The sequence below is a fragment of the Chelon labrosus genome (genome assembly GCF_963514085.1).
Source record: "Chelon labrosus genome assembly, chromosome: 12".
NCBI classification, from domain to species: domain Eukaryota; kingdom Metazoa; phylum Chordata; class Actinopteri; order Mugiliformes; family Mugilidae; genus Chelon; species Chelon labrosus.
In genome coordinates, this window is record NC_140345.1 from 8,901,604 (window position 1) to 8,918,598 (window position 16,995).

The 16,995-nt window shown below is 41.1% G+C and overlaps 4 protein-coding genes across 4 annotated transcripts; 1 reads left to right on the forward strand and 3 right to left on the reverse strand.

The window, feature by feature from the left end:
- Nucleotides 1-88: 88 nt before the first annotated feature.
- nop2 (NOP2 nucleolar protein homolog (yeast)) lies at nucleotides 89-5,375 on the reverse strand. The gene is made up of 16 exons (XM_084556565.1): nucleotides 5,259-5,375; nucleotides 4,491-4,618; nucleotides 4,300-4,342; nucleotides 4,157-4,221; nucleotides 3,675-4,012; nucleotides 3,220-3,439; nucleotides 2,907-3,106; nucleotides 2,702-2,791; nucleotides 2,276-2,363; nucleotides 2,012-2,152; nucleotides 1,741-1,880; nucleotides 1,563-1,652; nucleotides 1,336-1,458; nucleotides 1,119-1,216; nucleotides 896-1,032; nucleotides 89-802 (listed from the first exon to the last, which is right to left on the reverse strand). Exons 2-16 carry the CDS (start codon nucleotides 4,594-4,596, stop codon nucleotides 378-380), a joined length of 2,304 nt encoding a protein of 767 aa, XP_084412691.1. The 5' UTR covers nucleotides 4,597-4,618; nucleotides 5,259-5,375; the 3' UTR covers nucleotides 89-377.
- Nucleotides 5,376-5,466: 91 nt separating this feature from the next.
- Nucleotides 5,467-7,598, forward strand: emg1 (EMG1 N1-specific pseudouridine methyltransferase). Its single transcript, XM_084556567.1, has 5 exons — nucleotides 5,467-5,736; nucleotides 5,902-6,003; nucleotides 6,504-6,645; nucleotides 6,792-6,997; nucleotides 7,080-7,598. The coding sequence occupies exons 1-5, from the start codon at nucleotides 5,587-5,589 to the stop codon at nucleotides 7,191-7,193; spliced, it is 714 nt and encodes a 237-aa protein (XP_084412693.1). The 5' UTR covers nucleotides 5,467-5,586; the 3' UTR covers nucleotides 7,194-7,598.
- Nucleotides 7,599-7,620: 22 nt separating this feature from the next.
- Nucleotides 7,621-9,505, reverse strand: LOC311496654 (uncharacterized protein; the record flags this gene model as incomplete). Its single annotated transcript, XM_084556566.1, has 3 exons — nucleotides 9,168-9,505; nucleotides 8,355-8,647; nucleotides 7,621-8,142 (listed from the first exon to the last, which is right to left on the reverse strand). Exons 1-3 carry the CDS (start codon nucleotides 9,406-9,408, stop codon nucleotides 7,621-7,623), a joined length of 1,056 nt encoding a protein of 351 aa, XP_084412692.1. The 5' UTR covers nucleotides 9,409-9,505.
- Nucleotides 9,506-9,760: 255 nt separating this feature from the next.
- On the reverse strand, nucleotides 9,761-16,678 carry kel (Kell metallo-endopeptidase (Kell blood group)). The gene is made up of 18 exons (XM_084556738.1): nucleotides 16,362-16,678; nucleotides 14,461-14,776; nucleotides 14,066-14,362; nucleotides 13,855-13,976; nucleotides 13,222-13,380; nucleotides 13,040-13,111; nucleotides 12,756-12,947; nucleotides 12,392-12,552; nucleotides 12,189-12,306; nucleotides 11,996-12,091; nucleotides 11,809-11,907; nucleotides 11,652-11,729; nucleotides 11,246-11,352; nucleotides 11,078-11,167; nucleotides 10,925-10,992; nucleotides 10,693-10,853; nucleotides 10,529-10,618; nucleotides 9,761-10,443 (listed from the first exon to the last, which is right to left on the reverse strand). Exons 1-18 carry the CDS (start codon nucleotides 16,386-16,388, stop codon nucleotides 10,297-10,299), a joined length of 2,400 nt encoding a protein of 799 aa, XP_084412864.1. The 5' UTR covers nucleotides 16,389-16,678; the 3' UTR covers nucleotides 9,761-10,296.
- Between the last annotated feature and the right edge of the window lie 317 nt (nucleotides 16,679-16,995).

Below are 16,995 nucleotides of genomic sequence, written 5' to 3' on the forward strand. Positions count from 1 at the left end.
CTCAGTCGTGTTTACTTAACTGTGCCAATTATTCTAAGATTTAGGTGAACATACAAGACCAGGAAAACTTACATCTAGACATGAATGAGGAACCAAACAAGTGATGAGAAAAATTAAAATTTATTATTTTTCACAGATTTAAGGACGCGGTCTCAACCTGCAACTAATCAACAAACACAATTAATATTCTGTGATACAAATAATAATAAAAAAAAGACTCGGGTCAAGCAAGAGTGTCGTTGACAAGTTCAATCCATCTGCACAATCACCATGACACATACTGCTCTGAGAAGACGACAGAGCACAACGACCTGAAAATTCATTGGATAGAGATGCGGGTGAAGGTAAAACATTGTTTTAACACACTGTCCACTAGGTCACTCTTTTTCTAGTTTCTGCAACATCAGCTTCAGCTTCTTGAATTTATTCTTCCCTATTCTGTTGGCCTTCATGGGTGTTTTTGTTTTCTGGACCTTCTTTTTCTCAAACCGGCTACCTTCCTTTTTGTCAGCTTTTGTCTCATCAGTTGTCTCCACTGAAGGCTTCTTGGCCTCTGCCTTTTTCACAGTCTTTCCATCCAACTTGGCGACCTTTGCCTTCTTTGGTCCAGTCGGTAAGTCAGTTTTGCCTTTTGACTTGATGTTTGCCGTTTTCTTGCCTGCTGTTCCATTGGCTTCCGTTTTTTGCTTTAAGCCGCCTGCCTTGCCGGGAGCCGTCTTCTTTGTCTTGTCGCCTTTGGGCTGTTTCCCTTCAGGAGAGTCGGTAGCTACTGTCGCTTCGGGAGCCTCTGCATTCTCTTCTTCTACAGTCGTAACATATTTATTGGGTTAGCTCATGATAAACGGGGTCAACATCATAATCAAAGTCGTCATGTATTGATAAGAAAAAGAGCTACCTTTGCCAGCTGGTGCAGTCGGAACTACATTTGAGAACTTCTTCAGCTTGGCCACAAAAAACCCGTCCATGTTGTGTGAATGAGGGTAAAATCGCCGTGTGAGTCGCAGGGAAGGATGGAATTTACGTTCTTTGAACCTAAAAGGATAGAAAATCAATGTATGTTTGACTATCACAATATCTGCCTTTCAATAACCCAAATATATATCAAATATCTTCCTTACCTGGTGAAGCCTTCCTTGCCAAAGTCAAGTCCAGTAGGAACTAATTTCACGTTTCTTTTCTTCAAAGCGTAGTCCACCACCCATTCGTTCTCTTCCACCTAATAGAATATGAACTGATCACTAACCAAAACGTAACTGAACTCAACCTACTGAAAAATGAATGTTGCACACGGGGCACAAAACCAGTTCTGAACCTAAATATATACATTATACAAACCGTTATTGAACACGTGCAGTAGACCAGATATCCTCCTGAAGAGGACATAGCATTGACAGAGTCGATGGCAGCCAGAATCAGTTCTTTCTGCAAGTGAGCAGAGCGTTGGATATCCGTCTCATCCTATCAGGAAATAGAACAATTGAGGATAAAGGTATTAACACGCTATTAAAACCAAACACAAGTATCTGTACGAGTGCACACAAATACAGTGAATGTTGTTTTACCTTGCTGGTCTTCACAGCTGGGTCTTTGGCAATGACTCCTGTGCCTGAGCACGGGGCATCAAGCAGCACTCTATCAAACCCACCCATTACCTTGATGCAAAATTTCAGTAAGTCAGTATATTATCCACAATTCTGTAATAATTAGACACATATATGGCTGATGAACATGTGTGTGTACCTTTGGAAACTGCCTGCCATCGTAGTTGCTGACCACAGTGTTGGTGACCCCCAGACGATGGATGTTTCCCACCACACTCTTCAATCTGTCAGCGTTGGCGTCATTAGCCACTATGACTCCTGTGTTTCTCATCAGCTGAGCTATGGGTAGGAACATTAACATGAGGACATCAATATTAAAAAAAAAAAAAAAAAAAATGTTGTGTGTATTTGCCACAAAGATTTTAGTTGTTTACAGCTCAATTATACAAAGTGTAAAAGCAGCATCTTACCCATATAGGTGGTCTTGCCTCCTGGAGCAGAGCTCATGTCCAACACTAACTCTCCCTCCTGTGGAGAGAGTGCCATCACTGGCAGGAAGCTGGAGGCTCCTTGTAACATGTACTGACCAGACAGATACTCTGGGGTTGCACCTGTTATAAAGGACATGGAGAATTAGTTAGATTTCTTGAGGGTGCAGTCGGTCGCAAATATACTCCAGTAAGGATTCTCTGTTCCTAAAGTAAGAGCACTGACATAAATGTACTGAAACATACCTATAGGCACTGATGAGTCAAAGATAACCAAACCCACTTTAGACCATTTCCCCAATGGATCAAGATTCACTCCTCTGTTGATCAACGCCTAAACAAGGAAAATCACACAGACAGACAAATTTAACATGTGAATTCTTGAAACTGCTCCATCATTCCATAAGAAGTTTCTCTTTGTGGTTACCAGTTGTTTCTGTATTAATGTCAATCTATAAACATATATCTTCAATTCTATTCTTTTCACGTACATTCCTACCCAGCTACACTGGAACCATTTCTAAAAATGCTTATATGACTTGACTGGGTTCTGTTAAATTCTGTTAACAATACCTGTACAACTACTTTTAATGAGTTAAACAACTAATATGTGTGATATGTAAACATGGACTTATTGTTGACTGAATCCATATCTAGAGCCTGAGCCGTTACCTGTGCCAGGTCCCGCCTCCTTGTTTTCAGTGTGTTGGTCCGAATAGTGACAGGTCTCTGAATTTCGTTTGCCTCAAGGAAATCAATCAGCTGTAAACAAGAAAGAAAGAAAGAAAGAAAATGGATTTTCGGCAGCACTCAACACAGCTAGTTCTTGACAAGTTGCCTTTGCCATGTTGCCTTTTGAATACAGAAGAAAACACACCTCTGAAAGAGGGAAGAGGTCCATTAATTTCTCGATGAGAAAGTTGTTGTAACTGTAATAGGTACAGAGATCTTTCTTCAGAAGAGAGAGGTACTCTATTCTATCTCTCCCAGGTTCCCTTTTCGCAGAGAAATTACAAAGGACATCAACGTTGTCCTTTATTCTTTGATAGACTGTCTTCAGGTCTAGAGGCACGATGCCTAAAAATACAGATGAGAAAAGAGATGATTGTTTACGGAACAATAACTGTATATTTGCTGGTGAATTTACTGCTTTAGAAGAGAGGAATCTACTAAGAAATGGAGTCACTTACCCTCCTCCGCCCCGGGGAGTGTGAATTTGTCCATGTCATCTATATTGCTTTGTACTGTGTCTTCCTCCTCCATGTCATCATCGGATTTCTGTTCGTCCTTATCGTCATCATCGTCGTCGTCCTCCTCTTCCTGATCATCGTCGTCATCTTCATCACTCTCAAGACCCATGGATTCTTTCAGCTTTTTATCTTTCTTGGCAGCTTTTTCAATGGGAAGAAGCTAAATGTGGAACAAACAGATGGAAGGAGTCACTAAGTTATACTTTCTATATACTTTCCCACATCACCTAACCCTCTGCTGGAGTTTAACATACAATCTACACACAAAGTCAAGGATTGCTTCTAAAAATTTGCAGTGTGGGCAACAATTGTATTTCAACTTAAGAATGATAACTTCAGTGACACGTCAACACGATAGTCGGCAAAAAGTTATAGTCAAACCATTTTTAACTTACATCCTCCCCTTCACTGTCTTCTTCTGCTTCATCTCCACTGCCATCATCAAGTGTACCGTAGTCATCAACCATTTCTTCGTCGTCGTCGTCATCCTCGTCATCATCATCATCTTCAATGTCCTCCTCCACCTTCTTCTCTTCCTCCTTTTTTTTCACTAACTTCACACCCTTCTTTGCTTGGTCTTTTCCTCCCTTCTTTTGCTGCGGTTCCTCGTCTTCATCATCAAAATCTTCTTCGTCCTCCCAGTGTTCATCACTGTCATCCTCACTTTCTTGTTCATTAATCTTCCGCTTCCTCGTTGCTGGTTTCAACCATTTACTGTTCTCATCAGTGAATCCTTTACAGATAAAGACACAAACACGTGTGAATCTCTTGTGTGTAAAAAGGGAATTTTCACAACAGCACAGGTGTCAATCAGTAATCATCTGCATTTGTGTTTATGTTAAGAAAATTAATTGGTCACAGTGACTGATATAGTTACCTTTCTTGGGCTGTTTCTCGGCAACTTCTTTAGGCTTTTTCGAATTCTGGACTCTCTTTGCAGCTCTAAAACATTACAACACAAATGAGTAACTAAACATAGTAATGCTATTTTGTGTAATATAATAACTGCTGATCATTTACCTTTTCCTGGATCTACTAGACAGACGTTTTGGTCCAGAATCCTCTGCAAAGGGAAAAACACACACTGTGATAACCAGGCCATAATAATGCAGCCAGCATCATTTAATGAAGTTGATCAGTTTCACGTCCCTTAATTTGACAGTGTTTAGATGCGTTTTAGAAAAACAGACAAAAATAAACTTTATAATTACCATCAGTTATAAACTTGGCCAACTCTGCCTCTGCTCCCTGCTGTTTCCTGGCTTTTTTTCCAGGCCCTCTCTTCACCTTGTTGGTGGGATCCAACTTCCGACCCATGACTCCAAGCTACACCGACAGCCTGAAAAACAGGACAATGTATTCAGTGCCAGTTTATCACAGCCGAGGCTATTACCGGTCCTGTCATTAGACATTTTAAGCACCTGCTTCAGTCACAGATGTGGTAACATTGTATATGTCTAATAACTGATGGCAGCCAGACTAGTATTGAATATAAGGCTGCAAACTACTCAGCACACAGTGTGGAAAGTTAACTTATGACAGGTAAATTACATGTATCTGAGGAATCAAAACATATCAGTCAGAGAAACTGGAGGGACCTTTGCTATAATAAAAATGTGGAGAACAACTCTGTGTTATAATTTCAACCATTAGACATATGCAGTGTGTTGCCTTCAGCAGTTGTCTAAATTATGCAGATTATACGGATAGTAGGATTCTTCTGTCCATCACAGCTAATTATTCATATTCTTTACCCGCACGTTTGCGGCTACTTATTGCTGGAGCTATAGATGCTCAAAAGCACAAGACAGTTGCAATCAAAGTTTCGCAATGAAACAGTACCGTCGTGGCAAAATAATGGTCACTGACATAATCGACCGACGCCGTTTTAACAACTTAAGGCTAAGACTTGTGTTATTATAACTAGGCGAGTATTTAGCGGCAGAATTAAGGTCGGAAATAATTCTTCAAATACTCACCGATAAACCTAATATTTCTGGATCAAACTTCTTATGGCAAGGTGCTGTAAGATGAAAATGTCCACACGTGAATTTTCCTTCAACACGTTGTGGCAGAACATCCGGCGCACAGAAATGACGCACTGGTGGCGGCGGTCACGTTATAGTTTTAGGTTTTCCATAAATATAAACGTAACAAACTGTCAGAATTGATCATATATTACTGTTGTTAGAGATAGGAAGCTGCCTTAAAACGACAGTATTTATCTGCACTATTTAGCAGGCCTCCACTTGAACGCATACGTTTGCTGTGACGTATACATTCTGCGACTATCCAGGAGAAGGCAACATGGCTGCCCCTAATGAAAAGAAGCGTGGTCTTGAACATTTGGACGAATATGAACCAAAACCTGCCAAACACCTCCGTAGCCTGCATGACCGTATGGCAGAGAGGAGGCTGGTTGTTGTTCTGGAGGGAGCTTCGTTAGAAACAGTGAAGGTAAAGCTCTAGAGTTGTGTTTTTGTGTCGCTGTGATTCAGACCCAACCAGCTCCAGTTGGAAGTCACATCAGTTATCGCACATTTGTATTGGAGTAACCAACAAGTACAGTAAGTGTGCTTAGAACCAATCGGTATATGTTGATGGACTGTCCGTGTCTTACAGGTCGGGAAAACGTTTGAGCTGTTAAACTGCGACCAGCACAAAAATATGATTGTCAAAAGTGGAAGAGATCCGGGACACATAAGACCAGACATCACACATCAGGTAAACACTAATGTCACAGCAGTGTTTTTACAGCTGTATTCTTCGTGTTTGTTTGCTATGGCCTATTTATAACCACAGAGGACGTGCTGTTTCATTTAAGTTAATTATTTTATAGAAATAAGTATTAGGTATCTATGAAAACATCTCTAATCTGAGCACAGAGTCAGAGGTCTTGTAGTCGGCATCCTCTTTAAAGATTTCATTTACAGTGTGGAGACCGGATGATATATTTCCATTGTGAACAAATTCTTGTTATTAACACCATCAAAGTAAAATTTCATTGCTGCTGTTAAATAACAGCTCTTTGCAACCTTGCTGAATAAATTTTCAAGTGGGTTTGTTATTATTTGGTCTTTGTTGATACTTTTCACTCAGTAATGCCGTTGGGAAAATAATATTAATAGTCGTCTTAAAATGTAAGGTTGTTCACGACATACCCGTGATCAAATGCCATTTAAATCATTTGTACGCTGACTTCCTTGTTTGTTGCTTATTTGCAGTGTTTACTCATGCTGATGGACAGTCCACTGAACAGGGCTGGCCTCCTGCAGGTTTACATCCACACAGAGAAAAATGCATTAATAGAGATCAACCCTCAGACCCGCATCCCAAGAACCTTCACTCGCTTCTGTGGCCTCATGGGTAAACTATCTTTTTTGCTGTTTTCCCTTTGTCTACATGCTAGACATATATGTGGTATTGACCTCTGTATAAGCAAAGTATAAAACCTTTAGGATCCTCCTTACCTCCTCAGCTGTTCTAATCTTTCTTCTCTTCTTTTATCTTAGTTCAGCTGCTGCACAAGCTGAGTGTCAGGGCGGCTGACGGTCCCCAGAAGCTTCTGAGGATGATTAAAAATCCAGTGTCTGACCACCTGCCTCCTGGCTGCCCTCGTATTTCCACCTCCTTCTCTTCAGGAGAAGCCGTCTGTCCCCGGTCGTTGGTGCCAGATGGACCAGCTGCAGTTGTCATTGGAGCATTTGCACATGGAGCGGTAAGAAAGGACTCCAGGTAGTGGCTCTCTTACAGTTGTGTGAAATACTGTCTGTGTTACTGATGTCTCCCGTCTTCAACAGGTGAATGTAGACTACACAGAGAAGACTGTGTCCATCAGTAACTACCCCCTCTCTGCAGCACTGACCTGTGCAAAGATGTGCTCTGCCTTTGAGGAGGTGTGGGGTGTCCTGTGAAAGAAGAATTCATGGACCTTATATCAATGGACTAGAAACACTGGACCAAATGTCCAGTAATGCCACATGGACTAGACATGTAATATGATACACACTACCTGTGTATACTTACTGTATATAATGGTGTTTGGGCACCATGTGGAATATTCATTGGTTTTTGTACCCAGTGCCTCATTGTCATGTACAAACAAGGCTGTTTTTATACATGCTGCGCAAAGTCCTGAGTTTTGGAACAATGATTTATTAGAGTTACATTAAAATGTATGACTAAATAACGACTGTTTTTTGGTATCTACATATTGAGAACACTCTGCAGAAGGACATGTTTTACTGCACAGAGGAGGGAAAGACTTATGGAAAGGTGAAGAAAAAAATTTACCATTTCATGTTGCTGCAAAGGTTTATTAAAACTCAGAATAAACTCATTCTAGTAGTAGAAGTAAGTTAATCTCCTGGTTTGCCGATGTTTGAGTGATCTTGTTATAGGGAGCCTCCGTTTTGGTCGCTGTCTTCTCCAGTGAGATTTATGCGTCGGACGGCGTCGGACTTGCTGTGTTCGTTGTGTTCGTTGTGTTCGAGTCCTCTGAGTCCTCAGAGTCTTCCTTGGTGCTTTTCTAACTCTTGTGGCTCGGTTGGTTGCAGATCTGCGTTTCTCCCCAGCTGGCTTTAGTGTATTTTTTCTTTTTCTGGGTGCTGTCTTTCTTTCTTTGTGTGATTTGGATGCTGGTTTGCGAGCCTTGCCTATAGGTTTGTGCAATCTGGCAACTACTTTGCGAGTCTTGCCCTTTGACTTGTGTGATTTGCTTTTTGGTTTGCGAGTTTTTGTGACTGGTCTCTGAGACTTTACTACTCTGGGGGATTTTCGGGCTCCCGTGCTCTGCTTCAGCTCTCCTTCTCGTTTTGGAGGTTTCTCAAGGATCTTCCTTACTTGTGTTCTATCTGGCAGTTCCTGATATTTGTAGAATTGAAAAGGTTCACAATTACAGTTAATGTTGGATTACTTTTGACAGCATAAATATGTAATCAGTTTGCATTCAAATTTACAAGTCAGCCCTGCAAGAAAACACTTTCAATGTCCGAGTTTGGCCACATCAGCCACAAGTTCCAAGTAAATGTGTTACATTTGCATATTACAAAATTAAACGAGCAAATGTCTTTTACCTTGTTTTTGAGTTTGTAAGTTGTACGTCTTGTAGTTCGTACAAGTGACTCGTTGTTAACCAGCCTATTGGTCTCCACGTTCACCCGCCTGTTGTTCTTGGTGACATCGTAGCCTCCAGCAGCCAGTGTCTGCTTGAGCTCTGCCATGCTGATCCCACCACTGTGCTTGCATTGGGAAACCACACTGAGGATGAGCTGGGAGATGTGAGCAGCGGCCGGCTTTGCCGAGTTTGTCTTGGGTGCATCACCAGCCTTAGTTTGAATTTTTTGCTTGAAAAGACGAACAGGAGTCTCTGAAAGACCAATAAGGACAAGAGGTATAAGAAGATATAAGAATGAGTCTCATCTCCCCAGGACCCAATTCAAAACATTATTTTTGTAACAGGATCTTCTAACACAAATGCCGTTGTCTGTGATGGCTACCACAGAATACCAAAATTCTGTCCCCTATACTATATATGTTTTTTACTTATTTGTAAGTACAGAGCGTTTTGAAACAACAGCAGTGTAAGGAAAAAACATATTAAAGCTTTTAAAAACTTACTTATAAGTAGTTGTTTTTACTTAAAAATGGAACAAAACAAATATTGAGAATTCCTTTGTTTTTATTTTAATTTCCCTTTTAAATATGGTTTAAAAGATAAAATAAAATAAAAAAACTGATTAAAAGGAGCAAGATAACAATGATTTTGAAGTCTTTAGTTTAGGCTGAACGTTTAGACTGAATTAGCTAGTTACAGTTAGCACTTAGCTAAAGTAAGCTAACTTTAGCTGCCGTAGCTTAGCTAGCCGTTAGCTGGACCCCTAACTCACTTTGCAAAATAACTTCACCCTTTCTCGTCGGCTCCTCCTGATCCTGGATGGCCCTTTTCAGCAGCCGGCCCAAACGTTTGGCTCCAGCTTTTCCAAGACCTTTTCCAGTCGGAGTTTTAGCTATCTTTCCTGTTTGTTTTATCAGCTTAAAACGTGAGTTTTCTCCTCCAAAAGTAAGGCTGTTTGTAGCATTTCCCTGAACAACCCTCGTTGAGGCTTTAGGAGTAGCTTTACTACGCATTTCTGCAGAAAAATGGAAACTCCTTGATCGATTTTTACAGACCCGTATGGCCAGATTTTCAAATCTTATTGATGCAACATTTTGAAAAATAATAGTTCTGTAGTTGCTGAGTAAATGTTGGCTCTGAACCTAAGAGACTGTTATATATATTTTACTATTAATATTTTTATGTTCATAGACATTTCAGAGGAAAATAATTCTACTCCACATTTGATGTAGTTATTTTACAGGGTTTGAATAAAATATAAGTTTATAGATTACAATACATTGTCAAGATAAAACTATTTTTTTCCCCTCTCCAGCCATTCAACATGTGACTGGGGCCCCCACCAAAGAGACATTTCCTTCAACAAAGTTTTCAAATGATTTTATTTCGATAAAAGTTTGAGGCCCAAAGTGGTGTTGGTTCACACACAAAAATCACAGGCGATAACAAATCCTATAGAGAAATGAAAATATATTTTTGTAGCAGAACTTTGTATTTCTTCTGTCAGTCCTACGATACAAGATGTTTTGTTGTGGTTTTATGATGTTCATTAAGAAGGTTGATTATGTTTATTTTTTTATAATATATTAGTCACAAAGGACATTTAACATTTACGCAAGGGAGGTAGATTATGTTAATATTGCTGCTTTCATCCACCACCTCTGAAAAGAGACATGAAAATAGTTATAAAAGTTTTTATTTAGATAAACACTAAACAGCTTGTGCAATTACTGCAACATTCAGATACATATTAACAACAACAACAACTAAGGCTAATACAAAAAGGGTATTACATACTGTAAGTAGTCTTATGTTAACAACATAAACAACAGTTGACTAACATCCCCATCCACAGAATAGTCATAATAAATAAAGTCCTGCTTGTTGTTAGAGGAGACTGCTCAGCATATTTGTGATGGATTGTGCTGAGTTTTAATGGAGCACCGTAGGCTTGTAGGACACTGGTTGGATTTGGCACAAAAGACCGCAATCAAGAAGGAGGGCTCCAAGGGCATGAGTTCACGGTATGGGTCAGAGTCGCAGTTAACCTGGAAAAAAAATTATATTAAAACACGTGGGATAGTTTAACAGAGAAAAAAAAAAAAGATGAATCAAAATACAATGATTTATTACCTGAGAAAAAGATGTGAGAAACAGATGAGTGTGTGACATCCCTGATAGGGAAGTGTCACCAGGGCGCTGCTTTAGACTCTGGTGATAAGCCTGAGGAAGAAGAAGAGGTGAATAACGTGCAGACGTGCATGTGGCGACACTTAAGCCTGAAGATGTCTCCTCACCTGCAGCGCCACCTGCAGTGCAGAATACTGCACCCACACCTCCTGCTGCTGCGCTGCCGAGAGCGAAAACGCTCCACCTCTGCCTGCTTTTTCATTCACAGTGAGGTAGTGAGTCCACACACATTCCCCCACAGCCCGCACCGCCTCACTGTGAGAGTAAACTGCGACACAATAGAGACATTGATATGATAATACAGAAAAATTTGTGTGGTTAAATGTGAACGTCTCTTACTCTCAGGCACAAGTAGATGGAGGATATCTTTGGCGATAAGGAAACCCGCTGCACCAAAATTCATGGCTCTGTTTTGAAAAATGTGTGTACTATGATTATTGTTATTTAAACAATAGGACAAACGACACTGCTTTAGCTGCTTTAACACTTTACCTGGGGTAGGTAGGATGGAAAAGAGCAGGGACAAACATTCCCATGGGAAAGAGGAGCTCATTACCAAGAAGAACTGGTGTGACAGACAGACTAAAGAGGGAGTGAAGAGATTAATGCATGCTTATTATCCAGTGTCTGTCGGCGTGAAGTTCTGAATCTGACACTTACATATCAGGAGCCTCAGTCTGCTCAGTCAGGAGTTTATTGCGTCTTTTTCGCCACAGAGACAGGAGTTGGACATAGTTGGAGAAGAAGCTGTGTTCGCTGACTGTCACCTGGAATCATGCAAGTTGCACAGTCAGTGGTGGTTCCCTGTTTCTGACTGCACTTATAATTAACTGGAAACCTAAAATATATGATCATTGTTTTCATATATATTTTCATATTTATTCCTCCATTTAATGCATAATAAATTGACGTACTGTGGTGCTCAAATCCACCGACTGTCAAAAGTCTACTGTAGTTTACAAAAAGTTGTGTTAAGAGAGTTCAGGTGGGTTGAAATTTGATCTACCTGGAAAAAAAGGTTTAATTCCGTGAGACAAACCAGGACTCTATGGAGTCTGTCATGTACCTTGGAAAAAAGCAGGTCACGGTCAGCTTCACTGGAGATCTTGTTTCTCGTCCACAGTCTTGGGATTAAAGACTCAACCTGAACAAAGGCCGATCACAGGGCTGGTGTCAAGCTTCTGACAAAATGTAGTTTTATCCAAAGTAGTTTCGCATGTTACCTTTTCCATGACTTTCTGAAAAGACTCTGGATCTGTCCACTTGAGTTCATGTAACATGTACTTGAAGGAGGAAAAGACATTTTGAATCATCTTCTCTGCCTGTTGAACAAGAAATACATTTATTACACTCAATATCACCCGGCACTCCAATGTCATTAATTTATTATGTCTCACAGTGTCTCTCCACCTCTGTGTGTGCTGTTCTCTCTCTCAGAAGGTGTGTGAGCACTGAGTCAAATCCTCTCTCGGTCTCCAGCATGCACTTTTCCCAACGGGGAGCTTCCTGGTGAAATGCCACACAATGGAGATGTGACTCAAACAAATCGATTTTACATGTTTTCGTTTTGTAGAAAATTTAATAGTGAATTATACTGACTAACCCCTTCAGTGTTACCCAAAGCCGCAGAGAAATTCCTTGCTGTTTCAGAAAATCTGGAGTCCATGGCAGGCATCAGGGTGTGCAGCAGATTGAATATCATGTAAGTATGAAGGGGTCCGCTGGTGGGAATCAAATGACAAAGACATGGGTTACAATACAAAAAGAAAAAGTGATGTTTGATGTCAATCTATTGCATTTCCTTACCTGGTGCCCAGATCTTGTCTGTTCAGCCATTTGTTAACAATTCGGGACATTTGCACAATGTAGGGTAGGTTATGCAGAAGGACGTGATCGTCTTCGGTGAGGGACAGTGGATGGAAAGTGGCCTGCAGACAACCTAGCCAATCAATGGCAGGGGCTTGTTGCTGTGTTTTATACAAACAAAAAACAAAACATCACATTCAGAAATGGTCTGTGTAGATAAAAATACATGCCACTTATTTTAAAAAAATGTTTAACAAAAATTAAGTAAGGGGAAACCTCATTAAGAACTGATAAGGGATCCCTCTTGCAGGACGGACAGACATGCAATAGATTTTGCAATTACAGGAGAGCACACTCCCTATACCTGTAGTTCTTTGATGGTCATGCGCTGATGGAGCTGTCCTTTCAACAGACGGTGCTGCAGAGGTGAAGCTGCCACAGCAAGCTCAGAGGACAGAGAGATGAACAGGCCCACGTGGATCATGCTGCTGCTGCTCGGCTGGGCTCCCAGCAGAGCCAGGTACCTCTGACACGATGCCAGGAAGGGACGTAGAGTCTGCATGAAAAGACACTAAAAAGGTTAGTGGGATGTTTGAATAGCGCTGTATTCATTAAAATATATTTCTTGAACCAACAGGGGTGGTCCACCTCAGTTTTAGCTTCAGACTTCTGTGTTTTGCTGTTCCATTGAATTGGGATCAAAAGATCTGGCTGATCGATCTGTTGACAAAGACGATGCTCAAGTTAAAGTAGTAGCACAAGCCTACTTTGTTATTTCAGTGCTGCCACCAGCAACAGGCATGTTGCAAGTTTTTGTAGTGGATACCAGCCTGTATGTATCTTTTGTTCGTCCCGTGGGCAGTTTCATTTGGGTCTTTGCCCACGTAGAGACTGAAGAATGGAAAGGTGGCGTAGTCTCTCATCAGTAAGCTCAGGGTGGAGTTGAAATCAGTTTGATTCCAGTGGCCTGATACTGCCCAACCTCCCAGCTGCATACAAAGAGGGGAAAGGAAATTATTAACAGCAGGTGCAGATAAACAAAAGAAGGGGGCATGGTTATTAAAACTGACTAAATAGCAAAAAATCACTATCAAAATTTCCCAAACCACACAACTTTAAAGTGACTGTTTTGTCTTGGCCGTAATTCAGTGCACAACTATCATGTAAAACAAGAAAAAATAACATGTTTTCACATTTAAGAAGCTAAAGCCATCAAATATTTTGGCTATATATGAAGGAGAAACTATGAAGTGACTATAAGCTCTATCTGATTTTGACCAAGTAGTTATAACTAATATATATGATTACAGCACCCCCTTTTGGCCACAAATTGTCACTTTTAAAATAATGTTTGCAGTCAGAGCCATGTTTTCTACATGTTCTGCAAAATGGCGATGTGGTTGAGAGACCAGCCATTAGAGAACATTTGGAAGACATTCATAAAAGTTTTACGATTATCATACTTTCTGGACGAGTGCGAGGAAGGGCTCGACTCCAGCTGTTTCTATAGATCTGGTGTCCAAACAGGATTGGTAGAATCCTTTCATATTCTGCACTGCTGAACTATTCTGCTTGTCACTTGTTTCTGACGGGACAAAATAAAGAATAAAAGCACATTTTTACATCACACAGTCATTTTTTTTTCTTTTAACAAAAGGCTGCATACACACCAACCTAAAATCTCGCGGAGATACTGCAGCAGCACGCTTTTCCTGTTCAGTGTTTTATCCTCTCTCATGTCTTCTTTCTTTTCATTGCGTCCGCTTCTCTGTTGTGACCATGCAGACTTTTCCATGCGGTGTTGTGGATGTCCAGGGATACCCTTTCCTCTGTGTCTCCCACCGCTGTCCAGTGAAAGCCTGTCTGATCCACATTTGAGCAAAAAGTAATCGCAGGGCTGTGTGAAGGGATCGGTGGACGCGGAGAGACGGGCAGAAGCCCACTGACAAGCTGGGGAAAGACATGGAGTTGCTACAGGAAGGAGAGAGAGTTAGAGTTAGAGAATGGATATATACAGTATATATGAGAATTAACTTTCTCATGTGTCATTGTATTTTCCAAAGGCCTACCAGGGCCTGCGTGGTTGTTACTCTCACTGTGGAGATTGTGATGCACATAGTAAATTAGTCCCAGCATGGCAGCACATAAGGAGAAGCCCAAAAGGACGAGAAGTCGCCTTTGATGTTTTATCCAGACTGGCTTTGCTCGGTGCTGGTGCTCGAGGTTGGACTCTGACAGTTGCCGTTGTTGTTGCCCAGGCTGTTGCTGGCTTTGTTGCTGGACCTGCTGGGGATCTTGGGTGGGGAGTGGCAGCTGAAGCGGAGGTGGAGGCTGAAGGCCCTTCTCAGGTTCTGGCTGTGACAATGGCTGGACTGATAGCGGAGGCTGGAAGTGAGAGAAACAAGTGTACTGTAAGTAGCCCAACAAAACACAGAAAATATGTATTCTCATTTGTTATTGTATCCCCATTAGCTTCCATTAAGCGGTGGCTAGTCTTTTAAGGGTTCACACGTCCCCAGTAATGTAGGTATATAGAAATACACACAATTTAATGCCAGCGATGCAATATGAGCCTTCTTAGAAGCAGATGTTAGAAAGGTCAATCCACTGATACCAAATTTGATTGCAACATTTTAAAGCCATTCGATTCACTCATTAAAATTGTGTCATAACTTTGCATGTCTTTAATTGCAGAGCAGTTTAACCAAAGGGTGATGAATCTCCAGTAAGTTACAGGGGGGAAAAAAATTGAGACAGAAAATTAGTTTGTGTAACAGTGCATAAAATCACAGTTTCCCCGAGCAGCCATTTCTCCAGTGTTGACTGATAATAAACGTGAAAAGCAGAAAATCCTCACATTGGAGCAAATGGAACCAGAAAGCTTGACTGAAAAAAGGTCGAAACCATCAATCATGTTCTAGCCGTCTGCTAACTGATTAATCAGCTAATGGTTTCAAGCCGAAGCAGCATTGATACAGTAATGTCATAAATCTAGAAACACACCAGCGTCACCATTCTCCATCTATATAGAAGAGTGTCGAAACACCTCAGGAAGGCTCAACAGTGACCTCCCATACTCACGTCTTTCAACACATTTCTAAACATTAATCGAGCACACTTGAAGTCATTTCCACTCCACTAAAGACGGACCATATGTTTCTTTACATCTGCAACCACACAACTCATTATGTTGACCACTTGACTCTGTTCCAAGAACAAGGCAGAAGCACAGGGGAGATTGTGCTTTTGCAGCTGCAGCCCCCAAACTCTGAAACAGCTTTCCTCTGGACATTAGGCTGACGCCGACACTGCCTTCTTTTAAACTCCGTCCTAAAACTCATTTTTATGTATTCAGGCTTTTAACTCAGTTTGAGAGCTGCCTTTTTATTGTGTGTTTTAAATTTGCATTCTTCCTTTTATTTGTCTTTGTTTTCACTATGTGCTTATGTCTGTATTCTCTTTTCATATGCTTTTGCAACTCTGTAAGGATAACACTTTGGTCAACTTTTGTTAAATAAAACTGACGGCGACATCTACATGAACAGCCATTTCTTTCCTCGCGACTTTAGTTCAAGCAACAATAGACCACTTTGAAGGACGGTACGACTGGTTTAGAAGAGCCTGTTCAACTGTCAAACATGAGTCATTAATAGGTGGACAGTATTCATGATGTAACTATGTATGTGAAATGGAGTAATTAAATATGACGTGTTATTATCAGTAAGGCTTTTCAGCAGCTTGACTCTGCACAGTAAACTTTCCGTCTGTATGAAGTATAAAATACTGATTAAAAAGCACTTTTCTTTGTGGCATTTTAAGCAGCATAATTTGCACAGAATGCAGACCTCATCCAATCATTTCAAAACCACATAACTTGAAAAATATGTTGTCCCAGGAACTCCAGTAAACCAGTTTCCAGTAAACACAGTTTCAAAACAACACGGCAGCCTTTTTGTTTTTGAGATCTTACCTCAAGCTCTATTGGAGTTTCACTCATTCTTGATCTGTGTTTTCCCAGCGTGTTGCATCCTCTTTTACGTTTCACATGTGTACATTCTCCTGCTCTGTCAAACAGCTGTCATCTCGGCTCTCTATCTCTTTTCATCACTCACTTCTCTCCTCATCTGACGCTGATAAAAAACAACTCTGCAGGCTACGTCTTACTGTCCCCACCAGAATCCAGATCATTGAGCAAATACTCTAGGTCAGCTTTGGAACTTGCATGGGGATGATCTGGGTTTTGTGAAACTTAATATACGCACCATAAAGTCTACGACATGTACTGTCAGTATCCGTCCTGTCTACAGCACTGAAAGCGCCAGAACAGACAGCTGGGACTGGTAAGTTAAGCCCAACACACTGCTTTTGAATTGCATTAAATGAGGGCAAGAGCTTCTTCCTGGAAAGTAAGCGCAGCGAGACGCACACGTGCACACATCTGCTGTCGTCATTATCAGCGCAACACATGGCTGTGAACGACTGATAGAGCAGTATGGCGTCTTGGAGGTCACAGTTTAACAGTGAAGCACATCACTGAGAGTCTGGGAGAAAACACGTTTCATGGATGTCACATGGAGGCCGGCCAGAGCCGAGACACCAGAGAC